At 43.0% G+C, this 27,326-nt stretch overlaps 1 protein-coding gene across 1 annotated transcript; it reads left to right on the plus strand.

Moving 5' to 3' along the window:
• The first annotated feature begins 3,804 nt into the window (after window positions 1–3,804).
• Window positions 3,805–15,436, plus strand: PLPP5 (phospholipid phosphatase 5). Its single transcript, XM_075272767.1, has 8 exons — window positions 3,805–3,814; window positions 5,775–5,846; window positions 7,894–8,002; window positions 8,529–8,619; window positions 10,400–10,463; window positions 11,612–11,736; window positions 13,854–14,024; window positions 14,614–15,436. Exons 2-8 carry the CDS (start codon window positions 5,776–5,778, stop codon window positions 14,781–14,783), a joined length of 801 nt encoding a protein of 266 aa, XP_075128868.1. The 5' UTR covers window positions 3,805–3,814; window position 5,775; the 3' UTR covers window positions 14,784–15,436.
• Window positions 15,437–27,326: the final 11,890 nt, after the last annotated feature.

Genomic DNA, 27,326 nt, shown 5'->3' on the forward strand with positions numbered 1-27,326 from the left:
ATAAATAAAAGTTCTAAATCACCTCCTGTTTTTTTTTCAATACAAGGTGATCTAAGCAATAGATATCCCCCAAAATGGTATAACTAAAAAGTACAGCTGGCCCCGCAAAAAAAACCGCTCTATGCATCCCCGTACAGCTGCAGGGTCACCTGTCAATGTGGCCTTGCAGCTGTTGCAAAACTACAACTCCCATATATTAAATATTTTACCAGTTTTTGCTTCAAATTTTTTTTTACCTATTTTCCTCCTCTAAAACCTAGGTGTGTCTTGTAGTCCAGTGCGTCTTATAGTCCGAAAAATACGGTACATAAAAACAGAAAAATATAGCAGCACTCTGACAGCACAATTTCTGCATTTTTCTATGAATAATGACCTCTTGTATCGGGTTGCAAAAAGTAATGGGGAAATTGTGGAGCAGATTCTTGTACCAAAGCCACCGCCGTATGGTACTTGATATGGCCCATAATCATGTGCTAGGGGCGGAGAAAACACAGGAGAGTATTCTCCAAAGATTTTATTGGCCAGGCGTGTACAGGGAAGTGAAGGACTACTGTGCGTCCTGTCCTACGTGTCAGGTACATTCCCCAGCCCCACATTTCCGTAGTCCCTTGGTTCCCCTTCCCATCATTGAAGTGAAAGGATTGGTATAGACTTGGTCGGTCCATTAGTTAAGTCAGCTAGAGGTTACCAATGTATTCTGGTTGTCTTAGATTACGCTACTCGCTATCCTGAGGCGGTTCCCTTGCGTAATACGACATCAAAGAGTATTGCCCATGAGTTATTCTATATGTTTTCAAGGACAGGCATACCTAAAGAGATACTGACTGACCAAGGAACACCCTTCATGACAAAGGTGATGAAAGAGCTATGCAAGCTGTTTAACATTACCCACATATGGACCTCTGTGTATCACCCCCAGGCAGATGGGTTAGTGGAGCGCTTTAATAAGACTATCAAACATATGCTTAAAAAGGTGGTAGAAAAAGATGGTCATGACTGGGATTACCTGTTGCCATACCTGATGTTCTCTATCAGAGAGGTTCCACAAACGTCTACAGGTTTTTCCCCTTTTGAATTAGTCTATGGTAGACACCCCAGGGGCTTACTAGATATAGCCAAAGAAACCTGGGAAACGGACACTTCCCCATACCGTAGTGTCATAGAGCATGTAGCCCAAATGCAGAACCGCATTTCATGCCAGTTGTAAAAGAACATCTGCAAAGAGCACAAGAGGCCCAAAGCAGAATTTACAATCGTTCTACCAGAGTCCGAGAGTTTAACCCAGGGGACAGTGTCCTTATTTTGGTGCCGACTGTGGAGACCAAGTTCTTAGCGAAATGGCAAGGCCCATATGAAATTGTGGAAAAAGTAGGGCCAGTCAACTATAAGGTTCACCAACCAGGGAAAAGGAAAACTTTTCAAATCTACCATGTGAACTTGATTAAGCCCTGGAACCAGAAGGAATCCTTGGTGGCCTCAAATACAGAGATGGGTGATTCGTTGCCACCAATCCCTCCAGTCCGTGTGAATGAGGCCCTCTCAGTGCCCCAACAAGAGGCAAGAGATGTCCTGCAGAAAAATAGACGCAAGTTCTCTGATCTACCAGGGCGTACACACCTGAGAGAGCACCATGTAGAGACAGAACCTGGGAGGAAAGTAAACCTCAAACCCTACAGAAGACCAGAGGCATGTAGGGAGGTAGTGTCAGCTGAGGTTAAACACATGCTGGAGTTGGGAGTGATGGAGAAATCCAAAAGTGAGTGGTCTAAACCAATTGTATTGATACCCAAGCCCAATGGTACTTGGCGGTTCTGCAATGATTTTAGAAAATTGAATGAGATTTCTAAGTTTGAGCTTATTGAAAAGTTGGGTAATGCCAGGTACATAACTACACTGGACCTGACAAAAGGTTACTGGGGCCACTATGGGGGATAATACTGTGTGCAGGGGCCACTAAGGGACATAATACTGTGTGCAGGGGCCACTATGGGGGATAATACTGTGTGCAGGGGCCACTGAGGGACATAACACTGTGTGCAGGTGCCACTAAGGGACATAATACTGTGTGCAGGTGCCACTAAGGGACATAATACTGTGTGCAGGGGTCACTATGGGACATAATACTGTGTGCAGGGGTCACTATGGGGGATAATACTGTGTGCAGGGGTCACTATGGGGTATAATACTGTGTGCAGGGGCCACTATGGGGGATAATACTGTGTGCAGGGGCCACTATGGGACATAATACTGTGTGCAGGGGTCACTATGGGGGATAATACTGTGTGCAGGTGCCACTAATGGACATAATACCTTGTGCAGGGCTTACTAAGGGACATAATAGAGTGCGGAGGAGGGGTCGGTCGAGGTCTTCGGTGTCGGTTGGGGGGGGGGGCATGTCAAAAGTTCGCCACGGGGCCCCGCCATTCCTAGTTACACCACTGACTGTAAGTCCTGCTTCTCCTCCACACATACAGAAAGCCTGTGAGTCCTGCTTCTCTTCCACACAGCGCCGCACCTCCCATGAGGCGACCTGAAGCGACCACTTCAGGCAGCGCTATGCCAGGGCCCCTGGCAGGGCGGCATTTTTGCTTAACTAAGCCAGTCCAGGACAAGCTGTCCTGGACTTGGCTTATCGTCACCGTCGCCGAGCGGTGTATTGGGGAGGCCCTGTGGACGCAGCGCTGCTCCAGCGGCCTCCCCTCACGCTCAGGCAGAGAGCAGGTCCTCTCCCTGCCTGGTAACGCCGCTCCACCACGCCCCCTCCGCTCCGCCCCCTAATCCCGGGGGGGGGGGGGCTTTCTGTCGTCCGCCTCGGGATGCAAAAAAGGTAGGTTCACCCCTGCTTCCACACATACAGAAAGCCTGTGAGTCCTGCTTCTCCTCCACACATACAGAAAGCCTGTGAGTCCTGCTTCTCCTCCACACATACAGAAAGCCTGTGAGTCCTGCTTCTCCTGACCACACATATAGAAAGCCTGTGAGTCCTGCTTCTCCTCCACACATACAGAAAGCCTGTGAGTCCTGCTTCTCCTCCACACATACAGAAAGCCTGTGAGTCCTGCTTCTCCTCCACACATGCAGAAAGCCTGTGAGTCCTGCTTCTCCTCCACACATACAGAAAGCCTGTGAGTCCTGCTTCTCCTGACCACACATACAGAAAGCCTGTGAGTCCTGCTTCTCCTGACCACACATACAGAAAGCCTGTGAGTCCTGCTTCTCCTCCACACATAGAGAAAGCCTGTGAGTCCTGCTTCTCCTCCACACATACAGAAAGCCTGTGAGTCCTGCTTCTCCTGACCACACATAGAGAAAGCCTGTGAGTCCTGCGTCTCCTGACCACACATACAGAAAGCCTGTGAGTCCTGCTTCTCCTCCACACATACAGAAAGCCTGTGAGTCCTGCTTCTCCTGACCACACATACAGAAAGCCTGTGAGTCCTGCTTCTCCTGACCACACATACAGAAAGCCTGTGAGTCCTGCTTCTCCTGACCACACATACAGAAAGCCTGAGTCCTGCTTCTCCTGACCACACATACAGAATTTTCATCATAGCCCTATTCCACCCCAGACCACAGCCATCCTATTAATTCCCCATCATGGCTTGTAGTAGTGAACACCCCACTAGGAACAATGATTTGGAATAGAAATAGATAAGGTGCAGTTTCCCCGGCGACAGACAGGTGACAGCACTGCCTCGCCTCAGTCTCCCGGACTGGTCTATGTCCCGCCTCCTCTCCGTGGTTGTGGAGCGTCTATATAAATAGCGGACTGAGCCAGCAGACACAAGACAGCGGAGTAGCGCCACGTGTGCAGGTAGGTGGGCGGGGCCGTGACGGCACCCGCTGTTGTCAGCTGTGTGTGCGGGGTGACGGCTCAGGGTCCTAATGAGGGCTAATTAGCAGTGATAATGAGGCGGGTAGTGTCTGTCATCTACTGCCTACACAATGCACGTATAGGGGAGGGCTCCATACATTATACAGGCTCAGGGCAGAGCAATGCCCATATAGCGCTAATATACATGTATGTAATAGCTGTGACGTCTATGAATGGGGATTTCTATCCATAGTGTGTACATATGGCATGTCTGTACATCTATACTAGTGTGTGTATATGGAATGACTATAATAGTATATGGTGTGTGTGTGTATATAATATGGTGTGATGTGTATATACTGCTATAGTCTATATATAATAATGGTGTATATGGAGTGCTTGTCTGTATATACATCTATAGTGTGTGTTATGCTTGTCTGTATATAGTACAGTGTATATGTAATACTTGCCTATATAATAACTCTTTAGTGTGTGGCTATTTCCTGCCATGTGTATATAGTGTAGTTATTGCCTCCCCCCTGACTGCCATGGTTCTTCTGAGCCACATATAGATTACCATAAGAGTCAGGTGGGGCAGTAGTTTCATCATTTGCCCCCCACCACATATTACATCATATTTGACCAGAATGGTAGGGACCCCCAGTTGTACCAGTCCTCCATGTGTATGTAGCAGTGGTGCGCCCCGTTCTCTACGACACTTTTGAGCCTGCTATCTGACAATCCCATTGATGTGAAGGAAGAAGCAGCCAAACCTGTGCGCTGTCACCACGTTCACATTAGGTACAACCCCAGACATCTAGATCTATCGTGTGGATAAGGGCTGAATGTCCTCAGTGAGGAAACCCTTTTATGGAGGACACACCTGAGATATCAACCAGACCTACAGATATTGGAGGGACTGACTAAGTATAATGTATATGTGAGCGGTGACTACCTCAACATCAGGTCTCAGGGAAGAAGGGATCTGGTTTGGCAGCAGGTATTACCACCTTTCTGTTGAGAAAGCCTACACAGACAGACCTCACAGTGGCTGATGCTGGATGATAAATCTGGTGGATCTTTGCACTGTCTAGTCTACTTCTTAGTCTATCAACTTCTTAGTTTACAATTTTAGGATAAAATTTGGTGCATCTTGTCTCACTTTAACCCCCTCCCCATCCTCTTCTGCGATGCCACACTCGCATGTCAGAATATTTAAACCCCCTATTAGATGCCAGTGCCTAGTAGTAATTCTGCACCTTGTTCAGATGTGGTGGTACCCCCACTGTCCACTGCTACAGTCTCTTTGCACAAGTGCTGCCAGTAGACCTGATGTGTTTGGTGGACCCCCAAAGATCAGATACTGATGATCCATCCAGAAGTATGAAATGTGGATTTTGGACTAGGAAATCCCTTTAAGAGGCTCTTAGTAATTTTGGCATGTCTCTAGTGCAGACGTTCATTAGGATCAGCGTACTACAATACATGCTAGGCTTAATAAATCGGCCCCAGTAACTACGCCCTTGTTGTATTTGGGTTACCCATAAAAGCATCACCTGTACATGAGATATGGAATAAGTGTCTGATTGGTCTCTGTGACCCTCAGCAATTATGAGAATTGGGGGTCCATGTTACAAGTATTAAAGGGGTTTTGCAAATAGTGTTTATACCTTTATCTACCCCCCAGTGATCACAGATACAGGGGTGGCAGAGCCCCTTGTGTGGTAGTAACGTGTGATCAGTGTATTAGTCTATTAATGGTAAATGGCGCGGTGTTTGCACTTCCTCCCCATTCACACAAGAAAAACAGGGGAATCCTGTTTTTGAAATGAGTTAAATGTCAAGTTTGGATTGTAGCCAGCATACCTCCTTCTATATGAACAGTGACTGCAAAGGCGTGGCCGGTCTGGGGGCTGTAGAGTATATTGACTGACTCGCTGTTTCTCAACCTTTGCACTAGGATGGAGAAGAGGATCCTGGAAGGCTTTGTGGCTGAATTCATTATCCGGGTGCTGCTCCTGGGGATATTCATGTAAGTCCTTGGACCCCATGATCTATGGGATAATGTGCCCCCTACTGTTGGGGGAATCTGGGTATATACAACCTGCCAAAGAGATTGCCAAGATAAAATGAGAACAGAAAGTATCCGAGGATATAATATACACATATAATACAAGGCAATGTATAGCTTGCTATATCTGCACCTTTAAATTTAACATATATAAAAATCTATATATATATATTTTTTTTTTTTTGTACAATTTTATGGTGGCCAGAGCTTCACTTTTTTGACACAGAGCTCCAAACTCCCTATACAGAGAGGGTTTCCATATTGACGGCTTCTTAGGGCAGGTCATCAATATGTGCTCAGTGGAGGTCGGACACCCAGGACCACTGCCAATGAACTTTTCATAGCGGCTGCTCATGAGTGCTGTGACCTCCTCTCTGTGGTATTGACATCACATTCCTTGGTCACATGGTATAGCAGCTCTGTCCTATTCAAGTGAATGGGGCTGGGCTACAATGCTAAAGGTATACAGCGCTGTGCTTGGGATTCAGTGAAGAGACTGCAGCAGTTGCCCAAATACTTTGGCCTGTTCCCCAGCTTATTTGTGGGGGTCCTGGTATTGTGACCCCACTGATCACATATTGATAGGTCATCGATATGCATGTTCTGCGAAAGCCAGGACCGCTTCAGTAAGGTTTTACAAAAAAAATTGTGCCAAACCTGTGAATATCTTAGGTTTATAGATTTCTCTACATATATGTTCATTCCAATTGGGCATTAAGTCCCCATGGCATTGCTGACCCATGTCCCCAAGAGGTCCTGTTCTTCTTGCCTCAGACTCATCAACACCAGCTCCTGTGGTGCAGCAGTTTCCTCTTCCTGATATGGCTGGTCTTACACGACCGTGATGATTCTACGGTCCGCATGTTGCTGATCAGCAACATAGACACCGCAGACGCCCGTGTCCTGCCGCACTCGCCCATAGAGTTCTATGGCCAAGTCCGTGCAGTGCCGCAATTCACGGGCATTACGGACATGCTCTATAAATTGCGGACCACGGTTGCGGCCCGTCCACACCACGGATAAAATATCCGGTAGTGCAAGAGGCCGCATTGAGTATAATGTGTCCACAATTGAAAACCCTCAATTGTGGACCTACATTATGGCCGTGTAAGACCAGCCTTAGGGCTAGTTCACACGCAGTTTTTGTAGGTAGATTTTGACGTGGAATCCGCATGCAAAGAAGGCTCCCATTCATTTGAATGGGAGCTGCTCGCTTTTTCCCCGCTAGCGGGAAAAAAAGAAGCGACATGCCTTTTCTTTCCACAGCTGAGTTAGCTGCGGCGTCCATAGGGTGAGACACACTCCGGATTAGGCCCATTCATTCATTCACTGCATCGGCATCCCATCATGGAGAGTTCACACAGCGGAAAAGGTTGTGAACATACCCTTACGTTGGCGTAATGTCAAAGCGTGTAACCAGGATGCAATAGACAGCCCCCTTCTGCAGTCTCCAGGTCACCGTCCTGTCCCATCAGGGTCCTGTTAGTAATGCCATATTTAGTCTCTGTGCAGGTGTGTAATGAGATCTATCCAACTATCCTATATTCCCATATATTCTGTCCTGGCTGAATAACCCCTTTAAATACACAGTACACATAGAAGTGAATAGTCTCTTTATTAACCCCACTAAATAACTAACTTGGCCACCACTAAGAGATTCATACGTGTCCAGGATGTAACTGCTGCCTAAATAAACATTAGGTAATCCCCAAATAATTAACAAGAAGTCTAATACAGTGGTGTCACTCTGCAGAGGGAAATGCCACGGGCCAAGGAACGTAGTTCACGGTCTGAGCCTTGGCACTTACTACTGTAGCTTCTTATTGTCTAAAACGATACTTGCACTAAGACATAAAGTCCCCATGTAGAAAAATGCAGCGAAAATGTGTTTTGCTATAATTTTATCCACTTTGTCACGGTTGGGTGCTGTCTTAGTGGAATATCACTTATATAATATATGTCAATGTTACATGAATACACGTCAATAATCTTTTCTCTCGGCCTATAGGATAACGGAGATGATGCATCCATTCCAGCGAGTGATACAGCCAGAAGAGATGTGGCTGTATAGGAATCCCCATGTACTGTCGGATCGGGTGCCCACCAACAGCATGTTTGTATGTTATGTACCGTCCTCATGTGGTGAAAGCGTGTTAATACTGTTCTAAAGTTAGACAAAGAACAGGAAGGAAATGAACGAAATGTATTGAACGTGTGCACATCGTGCTGAGATGTTAGACTTTAGTTCTATCCATGGTAACACTGCAACATATCGTGTGTGTAGTCTGATCCCGCAGTCGCTCTGCCGCTACTTCTTGGTAACTTGGCATATTATAACACCTTACAAGAACGTTCAGAAATTATAGTTCTCCTTTTTGTGCCAATCTAGTGTCAGAAACGGGGGCAACACGGTTGCTCAGTGGTTAGCACTGTAGCCTTGCAGCACTGGAGTCCTGGGTTCGAATCCCACCAGGAACAATATCTGCAAGGAGTTTGTATGTTCTCCCCGTGTTTGCGTGGATTTCCTCCCATTCTACAAAGATATACTGATAGGAAAAAAAAATCTAGTGTGAGAAACTACAATATTTCTAGTGTCTTCACAGTAACTTATCTACATGTGCTTTTGTTTGTTTCCTATTGTAGCTGATTTCTATTATGGCACCTATTTCTGTTGTGCTTTTAGCACGTCTTTGCCGCCGAGCAGATCTCACGGATTCAAGAGAAGCCATATTCGGTAAGTTTCTATGCATTTGAATTTCTGTTTATACTCAACATATGTATGTGTGTGTATATGTATATTATATTATATTATCACACAGCCTAAAATAGTTTGGCTTCCTGTCTTGTGAAAATGAGCTGCAGACACAATGGTCTGGAGTAGAACCTACTGACTTCTAGACGTGCTTTGTGGTCTCTGAATAGGACATTGTGTAGAGAGTTGAGTAGATAAGCTAGAACTAAAATAAGACAAAAATCCTCCTTAGGGCTAGTTCACACAGGGGCAAGGAGGCGGATTTTGACAGCAGATTTCGCCTCCATACAATGGTGGTCTATGGAGACCACTAGCGGTGTGTTACCACTAGCAGAAAAAAAAGCGAGCTGCCCTTTCTTCAGGCGGATTCCGCGACTTGCTTCCGCCTGACAGCAGCGACCTCTGGAGTCGGCCCATTCATTTGAGCCGACTCCGGAGGAGGAAGTCGCGACGGCCCCCCACCCGTGTGAAGGAGCAGGCCAGGGCCCCATGTGGCATAGACTCTGCAGTTTGGTGGCAAAAAACTGCAACGTATTACAGTCACTGCAAAGTGGATGGGGTTCAAGTGAATCCCATCCACACATTGCAGAAAAATAAGTGCAGCGGTCGCACTGTGATTTCCAAAACACTGCATTTTCTGAAATCGCAGCATGTCTATTATACTTACAGAAACCCTGGCGGTTTCCCTATAGGCATAATGGATGCAGAAGGTCCGCAGAAGTTTCCTTTCTGTGAAAAAATGCTATGGGGAAAAAAACGCAATGCATTTCTGCTACAGTTTTTACAGTTTTTCCTGCATATACAGCGAAGCCTCCCATGGGTGTTCACCAAATATGTAACATTAAATCAACATGTCGTCTGTGTCATGTACTGATGTGGGGCAGAGGCTCTTTTGTAGCCATTTTGGGTAATACAGAGAGTCCCAAACAGTCTTCTATGGCTGCAAATTTATTTACTAGCTTCTGCCTGCGACTTTGTCTGCGGGTTGTTGCCATTGATGATCCGCCTCTATTCAGCAAATTGCTGGCATCGATGGTTTGGCAGCTCGCAAGCTGTCCTGCTGCTGACCTTGTTCCTCACACCATGCCCGTGATTGTTCCAGTTTCTCAGCCGCTCGCTGGTACGCCATATAATGAGTGTGTTGTTGGCGTTGATGATTCGCCTGCTCTGGCGTTTTGGCAGCTCTCAAGCTGGCCTGCTGCTGGACTTGTTTCTTGCACTGTGCCCGTGATTGTTCTGGCATCTTAGCAGCTTGCTGGGATGCCACATAATGCATGTGGTGTTGGCGTCGATGATCCTCTTCAGCTGCACTTAAGGAGAACTCTGACTTTTGGCTTCCTTCATAGTTGTCGTTTGCGACAAATTACATTCTCTTTTCCAGGCATATTGAAAAGTGGCAAACTGCCAATTTGGATTAAAGGTGTTTGCTCATGTCACGTTATCTGCACTGGAGCAGATCAGATAACATGCAAATACATGAACACACACCACAGAAGGTTAGCATGTGTTTACACAGAGAGATAACAGTCATGAAGCCTTGTCATTTACTGGGATAAAAAGTAGCCCATATGTTAATCGAGGTTACAATCTATCTATGTGCCAACTTTCATTCAAACCCGTTCAGCCGTTTTTGGGTGATTGAATAACAAACATCCAAACTTTTACATTTCTAATAGTAGGATTTTTTTTTTATTTTTATTTTTTTTTTTTTGGGGGGGGGGGAACCTTTTATGGGCATCACTAAACTGTTTGTCTCTTGCAGCTGCCAGCCTCTCACTTGGTCTGAATGGCATCTTCACCAATACAATAAAGCTTATAGTTGGAAGGTAAGCTACATCCTGCAGATACTGGGGTCAGTTTAGGGTGATGAAGAAAAACCCCTGACAGGTTCCTGTCTAACTATCCCAAACTAAGATTTAGACAGTGTGACTTTAATCTGGCCTACTCTGGTTTACTTTTTGCATCTTCCCATCATTGCAGGTGGGATTACATTGAAATGGATCTGGATAACAGGGGATCCAGAGTTTACAATAAATGGACACCTTGTGTATGTGGAAAATATATAATATACGTGTGTATGTAATACAAGTAGGAATAGCGGAAATTTAAAAGTTCACGGCGTGAACCAGCAAAACAAAAGTACGATGTAACTCCATTCCTACAGTTCTGAACAAAGTACGTGACCGTTCACCCAGAGGAGGCATTCAATGACACTGTCACTTTAAATGGCTCCCAATAAGATTGTGTCAGTAGCGCACATAGATTTATAGATATCGCTGGTTAAAGTGGAAGTGCATGTACTTGAACTTTCCCTTGAACCAGTGTACAGGAGAACATGCTGTCCATGCACGGCGAGGAGCAAATGACTTTATTCTCCTGTCCCTGACACTTCAGATAACTAGCGGAGGGGGTACCGTGTATTTTATCTCAACCCCATTATCAATCAGAAGCATACTTGCTGTTTAACCCCTTATACACTGGTCATTTTACAGAAAAAAAGCAAAAATACGCTCCCTACCTTTAACGAACAATAGAAAACACAATTGGGATCATCACGTCTGGAACAACCGTAATTTATTAATACGTTACTTATTCTACATGATAAATGCCATAAACTTTAAAATTCAGATCCCAGGATTGATGTTTTCTGATCCTCCAGTCTCAAAAGCAAAAAGTAACAAACTGATCAAGAAGTCTTATGTACCCACAAGAGGACAAGGCCTTGTAAAGCTACGCTGAAATGACATGTAAAAGATTGGAAAGTGGGAATGCAGAGAGGGATAGGTTAGTGCTTCAGGCTACAATGTGGTCGCTAAAGGGTTAAAATGTACTTAAGGCGCCAGAGTTGTCACAATTATTTATTTCAGCCATATTTTCAATATCTGCACTGTCGGGAGAGTTTTTGTATTTTTAATGTGACCTCTTAGAAGTTTAACCACATCGACAAATCTCCATTCTGCTTCTTCGTACTTAGGCCTCGTCCAGACTTCTTGTACCGCTGTTTTCCCGATGGTCGCGAGCTGCTGTCTATGGAGTGTACAGGAGACCCGGAAGTGGTGATCGAGGGAAGGAAGAGCTTTCCCAGCGGCCATTCCTCATGTAAGCACGCATCCTTGTTGCCTCCAATACTGTGTGCATGCTTGTCAGGGTGCAGAGTCAGAGCAAGATTAGTGTTTTCTTCTATATGTACGGTTTCCCTCAATAAATGGCCCCAAAGTGCTTGGCGTATTCACTAATGTATTCCCCTGTATAGCGTATGTTGCATATTGCCAATAATATAACCTTAATAAAAGTATGCAGTATATAACAGATGTTTTATCACACCCCCTGCTAAATGGGTAGTAACAGTCCTGTGAGGTGTGGGAAAGACACTGCTGGGAATCGTGTATCAGCAAGCACATGGACCCTCATTAACGCAATTGCGTTTGTATTCTGTCCAGGGGGTCTCTATGCGGACTCTCCACGGACGGAATACAAATGCAAATGTGAACGAGGGCTTAGTGTAGATGTGGACTCTGCTGCGCAGTGAACAGGGGACTCTGACTTTCTTTGCTTTCTGCCTAAAACCCCTAGGTGGGTATCAGCACTGAACACACTAACAGGTTGCTCTGAGAGGGAATCAAAAGAATGGTAGGGGGTGCTGCAACATGTAACGGCTATAGTCCTGTAACGCTAAGCAAGGCTTTAAGCTGAAGCGTATGCCCTCGCATAATAATAATACATTTTATTTATATAGCGCCAACATATTCCGCAGTGCTGTACAATTTGTAGGGTTCAAATACAGACAGAAAGATACATTACAAAGAATCATTTCACACAATGGGACTGAGGGCCCTGCTCACAAGAGCTTACAATCTATGAGGTAGAGGGGGTGACACAAGAGGTAGCAGGGGCGGCATTGCTTAGACAGGGGTCAGACACTTTTGTAATAGAGGTGACTGTCATTACACAAACATAAGACTTTATGAGCCGTCACCAGTCGTGTCCTGTAACATGTGGATGGAGCTTGGACATATAAAGTTATCCTGAGATGACATCATATCATGTGGGGAAATGTGGGAGCGGGTTTACGTTAGACATTGTGATAGGCTTGTCTGATAAGATGCATCTTTAGTTTGCGTTTGAAACTGTAGAAATTGGGAGTTAATCTGATTTGTAGAAAAAAACGTTCACAGCCCTGTGGTTTTCTCGTGGTCTTAGTGCGAAAGAATTTTTTCTTATGCTACTACTGGTGCACGGAGAACCATGGAATCCTGCCGGTGCAGGTACCAATACAAAATCCAAAGAAATCCAAAAGTAATCCAGCAACCAGTTTTGCATTAGATTAAAACATTATGTTTTATTAGTCCATTTAAAAAAGGTGATTCCTTTTCTTTAACAGAAAACCAGTGACAATAAATGTAAAAAAGAGACACAGCACTTACATGAAAAAACGTTTTCGGATCACATAGGACAATAGACACACGATGCTTAACCGCCTACGCGTTTCAGGGTCCAAGCCCCTTCCTCATGGCGCCATGAGGAAGGGGCTTGGACCCTGAAACGCGTAGGCGGTTAAGCATCGTGTGTCTATTGTCCTATATGATCCGAAAACGTTTTTTCATGTAAGTGCTGTGTCTCTTTTTTACATTTATTGTCACTGGTTTTCTGTTAAAGAAAAGGAATCACCTTTTTTAAATGGACTAATAAAACATAATGTTTTAATCTAATGCAAAACTGGTTGCTGGATTACTTTTGGATTTCTTTGGAGTTAATCTGATTGTCCGGGGTAGAGCATTCCAGAGAAGTGGTGCAGCTCGGGAGAAGTCTTGTATACGAGCATGGGAGGTTCTGATAATAGAGGATGTTAGGTCATTGAGTGAATGGAGAACACGGGTTGGGCGGTAGACAGAGATGAGGGAGGCAATGTATGGAGGTGCGGCATTATGGAGAGCCTTGTGGATGAGTGATAACTTTATATTTTATTCTATAATGAATAGGCAGCCAGTGTAGTGACTGGCACAGACCGGAGGCATCGCTGTAGCGTCTAGCCTGATAGATGAGCCTGGCCGCTGCATTCAGAATAGATTGTAGAGGGGAGAGTTTAGTGAGGGGAAGACCGATTAGTAAGGAGTTACAGTAGTCAAGGCGAGAATGAATCAGAGAGACAATAAGTGTCTTATTGACCCCTGCAACTGCTGCTCCTCTTACTGACTTTCATACCTCTTTTCTTCCAGTTGCCTTTGCAGGGTTAGGCTTTACAGCTCTGTATATAGCCGGGAAGCTTGGAAGCTTTTCCCCTGGTGGTCGTGGACATTCCTGGAGACTGTGCAGCTTCTTGTTTCCTCTGTTATGTGCTGCCTCCATTGCTCTGTCCCGGACTTGTGATTACAAGCATCACTGGCAGGGTAAGAATATAAGTAAACTATATGTATGGCTCTATATACCCAGATCATACTGTATATATGTTCCCAGTGCTGTCCAAACAGTGTGTCTAGATGTGCCTGCACTGGCACCATAACATTAGGGTTAGGGTCATCATCTTAGACCCAATGTCTAGTCTTATACCCACCCTTGCTTAACAGGACACTGGCTTTGTGTCATAAATTGCATTCCTAAAGTGATTCTAAGTATATTTCAATTTCATGAATGCATAGTGCAGGTGAATATAAGAAACTTTGATATCTTAAGATCTCAGAAATCTGTTTTCCTTCACTTATTAGACTCCCCTCCCTTCTCCTTATCTTCACTCACTGTCATAGTCTATATTCACCTCATACACAAGTCTATGTAGAGGGGACAAGGCTTTTAATTCACTTCTTGAAGATGAAAGCAGCCATATTCTTGATGTCCTGCCCAATCTTTTCAAGACTGGTATTTCCTATAGACTTGCCCCACAGAATGAATTATGCCAGAGATGCACTACCATTACACCCATGTAGGTCAGAAAAGTGGTGTCTGAAGGTTGGTAAATCCCCGTGGATCTTTCTCTTGCAGATGTGGTGGTGGGCGCCATGATCGGCTTCTTCTTTGCTTACCTCTGTTACCGGCAGTATTATCCTCCATTAACGGACAGAGATTGCCATCAGCCATACAGGAACAAGGGACGTGTGTCGGGGGCTCAGGAGAGGAAGCTGAGTACAGCAGGGTACAGCCTGGATGTATAAGCACAATATGGGACCATGGTTAAGACTTTACATTCCTTATTTATTGACTCTCATCTGCTTCTGATACCTGGCACAGCGGCTGCATCCTGGACGCTGCTTTCTCAGGAGCAAATCTGTTATTTGTTTTGTTTTTTAGAACTATATTAATGGCGGGTTTAGCTTTTAATCTAGTTCCAGGGTGCAAGTGAAGGAAACGCCCGTATACCGGACCAGACTATAGTTATAGCAACACTTGATCGTTGTGGTAGCCTCTACATAGAGGTAGGTGCAGTCTAGTGTTGTGCGCGGGATCACTCTGTACAGGGTTGTGTACAGTGGCTGTACGTTATTCGGTTAGGGTCACCACTGCTGGACTTATAGGGGTCTTCCGCTCCAGATGACCTCGTTGTATGTGCCCCATTAGGGCATGTTAAAGGGACCTTGTCACATACCTTAGGTTAACTTTTATATAATGCTGTACAATAGGGTTTCTATTGAACTCTATTCCTTGGAGTAAGTGAACCCTTATGGCTTTCTCCAGGACTATTCGCACATAGAAGCTGGGTAACCCTGGATCAAGTCTCGGACACCCGCTGCTACCTTACATGTCTGTGCAGGGACATACGTAGGCACATTGCTCCCTCTTCTCTAGGCAGAATGCCTTGCATACCTATTAAATGAAGGATCTTTTAAAGGGGTGTTCCTGACTCCAACCCCCTACTACCTTTAAGAGCTGCACCCTATGTCTTGTTGTGCAATGTGTTTTTATTAAAGGGGTTTTCTGGCCCCCCAAAACATGCTCCCCTTCTGGGTGCCAGCTTCTAACCTCTGTAGGCTGCTGCAAAAGCCAATCTGTGAGGACTGTCTGACTGGAACAGATCACTTAATGATAACCTAGCTTCTGTACTGTCATCTAAGTGTTTTATTACTTGACGTAAAGGTATTATAGACTTCACTTTTTTTGGGGTGTATACTCACTTTGCAGCAGCTGCATCTGACCACCAAGGATCCCACAATGATACTGTATGCAGTATCCACACACCAGGCAGTGTTTCGGTAGCATGCGACTGCTGCTACGTGACCACATCCTCTGCAATGTCATGTCATAACATAACAGAATTGAAGCCAAGCATTAGGAATGTAATAGGATTTTAGCAAATATATAGAATTTTTTTTTTTTAACTAAATTGGTCCTAAAGGGAAACTGTTACTTGGACAGACCACTTCAAAGGGAATATCTCCCCTCATTTTTTACTAAAACAAGACCATGAAATGTAATTTTTTTTTTTTTTTTTTTTTTTAACCGGTTTTTATTTTCTGGAATGTATTTTTTTTTTTTTTTTTTATTTCTGTCTTCTGTACGTGAGTTGAGGGTGACCATCTTGTCAGCAGCTTCAGAACTTCACTTTACAGCAGCCACATGGACCATAAAAAGCTGTAGACAGGAGATCATGTTCAATGCCAGTCTTCACATCCCCTATACAGGCGGAGGGTGCTCCTTCATAACAAGATGAAGTCTTCATGAATGAAGACCTTGCACCTGGAGTGAAGTCTATGCCAGATTTCCTCAATCATTTATGCCCGTTCTTTCTAGTACACACGACTGTCCTACCCACCCCCCCGCCCGATACCTTCGCCATGCCTCTGCAAAAGTGATGTTGGTGGTGCTGAAGATCAGTGGCCAGAGTGAAAACTGTAGGATTTTAGATATTCATGGCGTGATTTTTTTTTTTTTGGTCTGTGCAAAGGTGAATAGACCCACAATTCATGAGTACAATGACAGCCAGTTGAAAACTGGCGGCGCCTGGCTGAATAAGTGTCAGCCGTGGACTTGCACGGGCAGACACGGCTGTTTTTTTTCAAGAACATTAGCTCCGTGGATAAAAGCATGGATATGCGCGTATCCCATTGAAAGTTATAGAAAAAAAGCAGCCCATTCATTTCTATGGGGAGCGCACATAAGCCGGCTCCCATAGAAAGCAATGGGATCTGTTTTAACGCCGCTGATACGTAACATGTTACACGTTCAGAATCAGCGAGCGTATACTCTGTGTGAAGGGGCCTAAGGCTTTACACTCGATTGCCACAAGCCTGACTCTTATATTTTATATTACGGACACAGGGAACAAATCCTTTAGTTGATAGCACTAAAGAAATTTAGATGATGGGCCAACCAGCGAGCAATGCTACATAAATGGTTAAAAAAAATAAAAAGAGAACCCGTTTGTGAATGTGCAATGTTGTCCAGAACCATTTCAGGGTTATTTGTGTAATTCTGTGAACATGTACTTTTATATTTTCTGCCTAATATATCCATCCAACGTGCTGCATATCATTTCTACGTAATAAAACAGACTGTGACTTTGTTTTCAAGTTCTTCATTCATTCCCTATATAAACAGTCAGTCGTGCTTTACCTGTAGGTGGCGCTGTCCTGGGAGTTATCTCTGTACTGTACATGACGGTATCTTGTGGCAGGGATGCCTATGATAGGAGTCTGTCTTCCTGCAGTGTTCATGTAGATAAATTCAACTCTCGCATGGACAGATCTTCACAGTCCATAGGAGGACTAGATATAACAGAATAAGAGTTGCAGACAATTAGGCCAGAAGAATGCTATTTCAGGTATCCAGACTTTGGCTCTATGGATTAGGCACTGGGAAGCAGTGATGGGGTGAAAGCCAAAGCTCTCTAAGAAGCCCATTGACTCCATACACCCTGACAGTCTGCTTTTACCCATACTGGTATGTCCTTGTAAGATGGGGATGCCGGCGCTTACTACAGCTTGGCCTCCTATACGGAAGGCAGGGGTGGTTTATCACTATCCCTGCCTTCCTGATCACAGTGCTTAAAGGGATAGCCACTTTCAGACCAATATGGAGATAATGTTATTGGTCGTGTGTGAAAAAAAATTTGTTCTAGGAATGCAGTAAGTGAAAACAGAAAATTCGCTGCGTTTTTTAGTGACACAAAATCCATGTCCTTGAAGGATTATTGCCCGAGTCTTCCTCTTAAAGGGAGTGTGTCACCAGAATCCAGTGTGTATATATAGTCCTTCATATATACAGGTTAGGGCGGGTTCACATCTGCGCCCCGCGTCTCCACTTTCAGGTTTCTGTCTTCTGCCAACAGGAGACGGAAACCCAGCAGATAGTGCCCGCCCCCGATTGTTTTGTGGTGAAACCGTTTCTTTTTTTAACGGGACACAAAGTCCTGCATGTCTGACGTTGCGTCCAGTTAAAAAAAAAAAACAACTTTTGCCGCGGAGACCACAGAACACAGGTGGACACTTTGCAAACCCATTCAAATGAATGGGTTTAAAAAGTGACTGCTGGTTTCAGTCTCCTGTCCAGTTTCTCAGGCAGAAGACGGAAACCTGAAAACTGAGACTGGGCACAGATGTGAATGCGCCCTTGGGGTCACCAGTGTTCACTGCCTCTGTTATCTACACATCACTTTGTATATCAAAATGCATATTACTTCTTTGAATGGTGTTGCCATTGCTCCATAAAGGCGTGTCAACATCCTCATTGCTTGCATATCGGCATAAAAAGTGATAGTTGAGCAATGGAGAAACCATGGTTTGGATGTGATGACCCAGAGCTTATTTATCTGCAGGCCGGGGTTATATGCTGAGTTCTGGTGACAGACTTCCTCTAGACCAGGGGTGCCCAATACGTTGATCACGATCTACCGGTCAATCGCAATGGACGTATGGGTCGATCGCGGGATGCAGCCAGGGATCCCCGGTGTCTGCTTGTTCACAGTGCAGGCTGAGAGTCGACTCTCAGCCCGTGCTGTGAACAAGCACTCCAGACACTTGCAGGCCGCTCTTAGGGATGGAGGGAGCCGGGGTGCTGCTTGTCCACAGCGCAGGCTGAGAGTCATCTAAGGACACTGGCAGGCGGGGCTGCAGCAGCTCCAGCCTGCTAGTGTCCAGAGATAACTCTCAGCCTGCGCTGCAAGCAGACAGCAGGGATCCCTGGGCGGCCACAGAACGCCGCTGTCTCCTGCTCTCACGATCCGCCTGGCCCTGCCCATAAGAAGTGGGTAGTAGATCTTTCGACTTGATGATGTTATAAAGTAGCTCACATACTGACAAAGTGTGACAGACTCCTGCTCTAGACTGAAGCGTTGGTGTTGGCTGTGGCGTTTTGCAGTCCCTGCAAAGTGGATGGGGTTCTGGCTAATCCTTGCATTTTTGGAAATTGCAGCATGTCAGTTACCTACGCAAACATTGGCAGTTTCTCTATAGATATAATAGAAGCAGCGAGTCCACAGGGAAAAACTCTGCGGACTTTATGCGGAAAAAAATCAAATGCATCTCCACCATGTTTTGTTTTTTTTTCTGCAGTGCTTTTTGGCTGCAGCCCGTGACATGGTACCTTAACCTTAAAGGGATTTTTCTAGTCAAACTGAAAAACCCAAGTAAAGTTGGGAAAAATAAGATACAAAAAAAGGGATGCTCATCGACCCTGTGTCCTCTGTGGTGACATCAGTCCATGTTGTGTACCAGTGACCTAGTGTTGCCAGCACCCAACCCATTATTTGAGCAGCTAGCTGACCATTGGTTGGACAGAATGGTACAGGGGACTTGATGTTGTCCTTTACATCAAAACTCCCGTTGCGACGACACATCACTAAAACATGCGATCCTATTGCTAAAAGGGCATTAGTCTCTTCTTTGACGTTAGTTGGTCGAATGCGGCATCGTAACAGCTCACCTGGTTGTAGGTCACCAGCATTGAGTCAGAACCCAGGAAACCGCAGTAAGTAACCCATTGTTTGGCTGTCTCCTGAACTTCTGTCCCGCTGCCCTGTTAATAAATATATATATATATATATATATATATATATATATATAGTAAAGGAGCTGCGTCTTACCACTTCCTATGGCTTCGTTAGAGGTGCAAGACCTTGCCTCTGGACTGAAGAGGAAATCAGCTGATGAGGATTAAATGTGAAGAGATGGTCTGCAAACACTCCTGAGCCTTAAAACATCAGATTCTTTATTCCATAGTAGATTAAAAAGATAGTATACAAAGGGTGTCCAAGCAGAAAAACACACGGTGCGTTAAAAAAGACGCTTACGCGTTTCGAGGTTACCCCCTTAATCATAGCATGTCAACCTTACAATATCTTCGGACTTATAAATGTTATACACAGGTGTAATACCTGATTGCCCTGTCACGTGCAAAAGTGTGACAAATTGGAGTACAATAAAGTTGTTATTGTCAAACAATGGAGCTTTGTAAAGTGTTTATATGGTGACTAAGACAATAATCATATAGAAATAAAGACATATTTTAACCACAAATTTTGTCCTTATTCTTTAACTATCCTAGATCTTTTTTTAAAATTTGTAACGGGACTCCTATTACCACCTTCAATAGCCTGGTTAGTATTTCCTGAAGAATATCTAAGCTTACATTGCTAAATATAATTTCATTACGTCGCATTAATAACATCAAAAATTCCTAAGCAGAATAGCACATTCACATTTATATGTAAACATTTATGATAGAATATCAGATTAAACTGTAATTCTGGATTGCACAAAGTTACTAAATAGAACACCGTTCAGACTAAGCGTAGCCTACGGTAGCCGATAGAGCTAGCTAGACTGGAAGTCTGAAGTAGCTGATTTGTTAGCATGTATTAGAGATAGAATTTCCGAATGAATTATAATGTAGTGCCTAGTTTCATATCATCCTCCAATTGTTTTAATAGTTGCCAAGACTAAACAGTTTTATAAGCCTTAAAACCCCCTACTTTTAGAACATATAACATAGCGAGCCGAATCTCGCTCAGGGGGGGAGGAGCGTTCACTTCTCCTTTGAGGTCACATGACCAGAATCCACCAATGAGCATAAGAGGCTGGATCATAACCTATCTCCGCCCACAAGACACACCTACTGGGGCTCCCGTCTACATTGAACAGATGTATGATACATACTGGAATGCTTCAAAAAGGTAAGTGATACATGGAAGAAAGACATACTTACTAGAATAACGTAACTAATGATAATAGTATCCTCTATTGGACTAAACTAGATTGATCCCTAGAATAAGATCTAAAACACAGATTATATATAAATCTCAAAAGAGTATAGCTATCTGGATAGTTTGTAATAAAGAAGCATAAACACATACATATAGGGTCATGCAGGACAATCCATATATACAAGTATGTCTTACAACACAATAAAATAAAGAAATAGTTATATGGTGTTGTTTATTTAAATAACATTCATGATATATATAATTTAATAGATATAGGATAAATCGGTTCTGATGTTCATTCCCATAGGTACTCTGCTATTAAAGTTAAGGATATACCAGGCCTCTCTTTTTAATAGAGTAGTTCTTGTGTTGCCCCCTCTGATGGATAAATTAATTATTTCCAACCCATAAAATTTAAAAGACTGCGTGTTGCCATTGTGAGTTGTTGCGAAGTGTCGGGAAGCTCCCGACATTCCTTCAATAGTACTTTTACCGCTATCTCTAAGATGTTCTGTAATGTGCGTTTTGAGGCTTCTGGTTGTACAGCCTATGTAATCGACATTACATATAGTATATTTAATGCAATAAATTACATTCTGGCTCTCACAGGTAATGTGTTTTTTGATGATACATTTAAATTTAGCTGCAAAACTAGTTACAGTTGTAGTGTTTTGGCTGTATTTGCAGACTTTACAGTTCAAAGATCTACATTTGAAAAAACCCATGTTCTCTAAGTTAGTTGGGTTGGTGTTACTGGTAGGGGGTAAACAACTAGGTGCTAGAAGATTACCTAATGTATCAGCTCTTTTAGCTACATAATTGACTCCACTACTTAGTAGTTTGCTGGTGATAGGGTCTACATCTAAGATCGGAAGATTTCTTTGTATTATTTGTTTTATTTTATTGAACTGAGGGCTATATTTCGTAGAAAAGACCAAATTATGTTTATTACCATTTTTATTATTCATTTTATTACATTCCCCTACTAAAAGCTTATCTCTACTTTTATTTGACACTTTCTTTTGAGCTTGTTTCAAAATCCAATCGGGATATTTTCTAGATTTGAGGCGTTTAAGGGTTTCCTTTTCTAAGATAGCATAATCTTTTGTGTTACTACAGGCTCTTTTTGTTCTTGTTAATTCGCCTATTGGGATACTGGAAACTGTATGTTTAGGATGACTACTGTCCGCAAGTAAGATGCTATTTCCTGCTGTTTGTTTGCGAAATAACTTGGTAGTCACATTTTGTGCGTCCCCCGAGCCCTGCAGCGAGACATCCAGAAAGTTAATACCATAAAAATCATGAGTATATGTAAATTTTAAACCATAAACATTATTGTGTAAATAATTAATGAACTCTGGTATGGGCGTTGTATCTCCATCCCAAACAATTAGGATATCATCGATATAACGCCCATACCAGAGTAAATACGAATGAAAAGGATTAACAGATGTAAAAATAAATTTCTCTTCCCAAAATGATAATAATAAATTTGCTAAAGATGGTGAAAAGGGGGCACCCATAGGAGCCCCCTTTAGCTGTAAATAATAAGATTCCTTAAACATAAAAAAATTGTGTGAAAGTAGAAAAAAAGTCACTTCCAGGATGTACTCGCAGGAGGGCCCGGAGAACGCACTATACTTATAGAGGTAAAATGCAAGAGCATCAATTGCTTCCCTATGCGGGATGTTAGGATATAAGGCGCAAACATCCTTAACTTTAATAGCAGAGTACCTATGGGAATGAACATCAGAACCGATTTATCCTATATCTATTAAATTATATATATCATGAATGTTATTTAAATAAACAACACCATATAACTATTTCTTTATTTTATTGTGTTGTAAGACATACTTGTATATATGGATTGTCCTGCATGACCCTATATGTACGTGTTTATGCTTCTTTATTACAAACTATCCAGATAGCTATACTCTTTTGAGATTTATATATAATCTGTGTTTTAGATCTTATTCTAGGGATCAATCTAGTTTAGTCCAATAGAGGATACTATTATCATTAGTTACGTTATTCTAGTAAGTATGTCTTTCTTCCATGTATCACTTACCTTTTTGAAGCATTCCAGTATGTATCATACATCTGTTCAATGTAGACGGGAGCCCCAGTAGGTGTGTCTTGTGGGCGGAGATAGGTTATGATCCAGCCTCTTATGCTCATTGGTGGATTCTGGTCATGTGACCTCAAAGGAGAAGCGAACGCTCCTCCCCCCCGAGCGAGATTCGGCTCGCTATGTTATATGTTCTAAAAGTAGGGGGTTTTAAGGCTTATAAAACTGTTTAGTCTTGGCAACTATTAAAACAATTGGAGGATGATATGAAACTAGGCACTACATTATAATTCATTCGGAAATTCTATCTCTAATACATGCTAACAAATCAGCTACTTCAGACTTCCAGTCTAGCTAGCTCTATCGGCTACCGTAGGCTACGCTTAGTCTGAACGGTGTTCTATTTAGTAACTTTGTGCAATCCAGAATTACAGTTTAATCTGATATTCTATCATAAATGTTTACATATAAATGTGAATGTGCTATTCTGCTTAGGAATTTTTGATGTTATTAATGCGACGTAATGAAATTATATTTAGCAATGTAAGCTTAGATATTCTTCAGGAAATACTAACCAGGCTATTGAAGGTGGTAATAGGAGTCCCGTTACAAATTTTAAAAAAAGATCTAGGATAGTTAAAGAATAAGGACAAAATTTGTGGTTAAAATATGTCTTTATTTCTATATGATTATTGTCTTAGTCACCATATAAACACTTTACAAAGCTCCATTGTTTGACAAAAACAACTTTATTGTACTCCAATTTGTCACACTTTTGCATGTGACAGGGCAATCAGGTATTACACCTGTGTATAACATTTATAAGTCCGAAGATATTGTAAGGTTGAAATGCTATGATTAAGGGGGTAACCCCGAAACGCGTAAGCGTCTTTTTTAACGCACCGTGTGTTTTTCTGCTTGGACACCCTTTGTATACTATCTTTTTAATCTACTATGGAATAAAGAATCTGATGTTTTAAGGCTCAGGAGTGCCTGCAGACCATCTCTTCACATTTAATCCTCATCACCCGCTGCCCTGTTATTAGGTGTCGGACGAAATACCAATTGCCATGCCTTGGTGAATGTGAAATATGTGTACTTCATTGTTTTAGACGTATCAATGAACCGTGTACATGATCTGAACACCTTTGAGTTAAGCAGAAACTCGGTATTTTGCTAATCAGCTTGTCTGCCTTGATGCCTAGAGGCCTCTGATTCATTGGTGAAAAGGCAAACCAGGTTCATCTTGTGGAGGTTGTGTGAGGTAGTGAGATCATGGCCCGCATTCTCCACCAAGTAATGTCAAAGAAGAGACTAATACCCTTCTAGCAATAGGATCACATGCTCTAGTGATGTGTCGTTGCTACTGGAGCTTTGATGCAAATGACACGATACACACGTATAATGTCAAAACAGAAAAGCTCAGCCTGCTGAAGTTACAAGCTGCTTTATTTAAGCAAAATCTAATTACACCCGAAGAAGGCTTGACAAATAAGACATGTCCACTCAGCATTATCTTTATTTGTGGTGGGGAGATGAGGTTTTGAGTGGACAACCCCTTTAAGGCTGAGACTACACATTGTGGAAAAGGGTCATTCCATGTCAAGTGGACCAGTGCTCCCCACTCAACCATCTCCGATTTTGCTGAAAATTTATAAGGATGTACATGTATGTTTGAAACGAGGTTCTGTAAAATTTTAGGGCCAGATATCAAATACCTGGGGCACTGTTGACCTTTCACTGGAGGTTCCACCAAGACCGCGGCTTCAGCTAAGAGGATTATGCAAAATTTGGCACATAGCCATTAGAGTTCTATACTGGCTATGATGCTGAAATTTGACATTCTAGCTCAACTTTTGCTGCTAAACACGATAAAATTATTACCGGCTATCACAAAACAATATATCGACCGCAATTTTGTGTCAAAGTAGCTTGAAAATCACGCCGCATGACATTTATGCCAAACTTTGCCCAAATATAACTCAAGAAGACCAAAAACCAATAGTAACTGGTGCTTTGCCCTGTACACCAAACATCTACATGACTTTGCATTGCTGCAATATCATGGTCAAAGCATATGTATTTGTGGAGATATTCACACCCACATATGATGAAAAACATATAAAATTCAAATTTTACCTATTTTTAGGTCAAATTTCTCAAAAAATGCCACTGAACATGGGGTTTTTTAATCATACGCAATGAATGGTAACTGCACTATTCAAACCCTTGCGTTGGTCCATGGTGGTTATACCACTACCAATTCCCTAAGAATTGGTATTATAATCCTATTAAGAATTGTAATAATGCTGTATTTCGAGAATTGGCAGCCCCATCGCCTAGGAGCCATGGCCGAAAACCGTGCAAGGCCAGCCATGGGCGGTCTCTTTATCGCAGGTTCCGAAGCCTGAGGGTGGGTGTCTTTGCCTAGGATCCCAAGCCTAATATTGGGTATCTTTTGTTGGTTCCCAAGCCATAATGTTCAGTCTAAGTGGTCTGGAATTGTTGCTGAATTTGCAACATAATTGGTTCAGAGAAGCTGTATTGTCGTCCCATTGCTGTTGCAGCTGGTGCTGGAAGTACTGCAATGATTGACTGCTCGGGAATCCAGCAGGTATCATTTCTCACCGGCCAGTGAAAGAAGGTAGCTGGTCCATGAGGATGCATAAAATTTATTAATGCATCATGGTCGTCAACTGAAATTTCAGAAATATTTCCAATCCACCAGTTGCTATCGTAAATGCAGGTAATGTATTGCCCTGGCTGGAGGTTTGCAATTGGCACAAAAGGCATTTCTGATCTGACAGATCTATCTACATGGGCAATGAAAGATGATGGGATTGGAGGGACAGCAAAGAGGTTGGCAGCTCGTGCCAGTCTTCAACGCCCAACTGAAAACCAAATACTGACCCCGGTGGATTTATTCAACTTTTGCAACGAGCAACTGCATGGAATCAAGTTTTTTTTTGTTCCAAAAGAAAAAATTGACGAAATTCGGGTAGTTCAAGAGGAAAGGTTCAAAGATGGACATACAATTGTTGGAACAAGAGAAAATCACCAGTTTGTGCCAATTGATGACAAAAAGATTCGCATTTCAAGGGTGTCAAATGACACATCATGCAAAATGTGTTTTTCCTCTGCAGACTAGTATCGCATAAAAAAATAACATAAATGAGGTATCGCCGTAACCGTACCGACCCTCAGCATAAAGGACACGTTACTTATACTGTACGCTGCATGGTGAAAAATTTAAAAGGTACAACTCAATTCCAGGATTGTTCTTTTTTAAAAAAAATCCAGCAAGAAAGAGTTAATAAAATGTATTCAGTAAGTTGTAGGCACCCAAAAATGGTGTCATTACAAAATACACCTCATCCCGCAAACAACAAGCCCTTATATGGTCACGTCACCAGAAGAATAAAGAAAATATAGCATCTAGTAATGTGAAGGCAAAAAACCCCCAAAATCGCCAAATTATTAGAACACGACTGGCTGCGTCAGGAAGGAAATGTATCCGCTGTGCAGTCCGGGATACTAATACTCACTACACCCCCTGATAAATTCTTTGAGGGGTGCAGTTTTCAAAATGGGGTCACTCCTTTTGGGAATCCACTTTTTTGGTACCTTACAGGCTCTACAAACATGACATGGCGTCCAGATACCAAACATCCAAATCTGTACTCCAAAAGCCGCATCGTGCGCCTTCCCTTCTGCGTCCTGTTGTAAGCCCAAACTGCAGTTTATCACACATATATGACACATGTATGACACTGGTGTACCCGGGATAACGTACGTAATGTCATATGTGGTATAAACTGATATTATGGCACAACCAGACACAGAAGGGTTATTGGGTTTTTGGAGCACAGACGGTTTGGTTTTTGGATGCCATGACACTTTTGTAGAGCTGAAACGCCAGTAAAGTGGAATCCCCTGATATGAGACCTTATTTTGGAAACTACACCCCTGAAGGATTTCTCCAGGGGTACAGAGAGCATTTTAACCCCCAAGTGTTGCTATAACTTATTATCCATAAATGAATACGAAGCTGATTGTGAGAGCTGAAAATGACAATTTTTCCAGGAATCCGTCATTTCAGTGCGTAATATGTTGTGTCCGACTTGTATCAGAGATGAACGCTCTGAAAGCTGTTGTGCCCGGGATACCTGCTTACCAGTTTTTGGAGTGTGTATCTCTGCTGATATAAGTGGGGCACAACATATTGGCACTGAAATGGCGAATCTCTGGAAAAATTTCATTTTTAACTTCTCATTATCAGCTGTGATTTCATTTCTGGAAACTAAATAAATGCAACACTCAAGGGTGAACAATGCTCGCTAAACCACTTGATAAATCCCATGAGTGGGGTAGTGTCCAAAATAGGGTGACATGTCTGCAGATTCCACTTTATTGGCAATTCAGGGGCTTTGCAAAAGTGGCATGATGTCCAAAAACCAAACTGTGTGGCAAAAACCAAAATAGCGCTCCTTC

Source organism: Leptodactylus fuscus, chromosome 5 (assembly GCF_031893055.1).
Source record: "Leptodactylus fuscus isolate aLepFus1 chromosome 5, aLepFus1.hap2, whole genome shotgun sequence".
Taxonomy (NCBI): Eukaryota; Metazoa; Chordata; class Amphibia; order Anura; family Leptodactylidae; genus Leptodactylus; species Leptodactylus fuscus.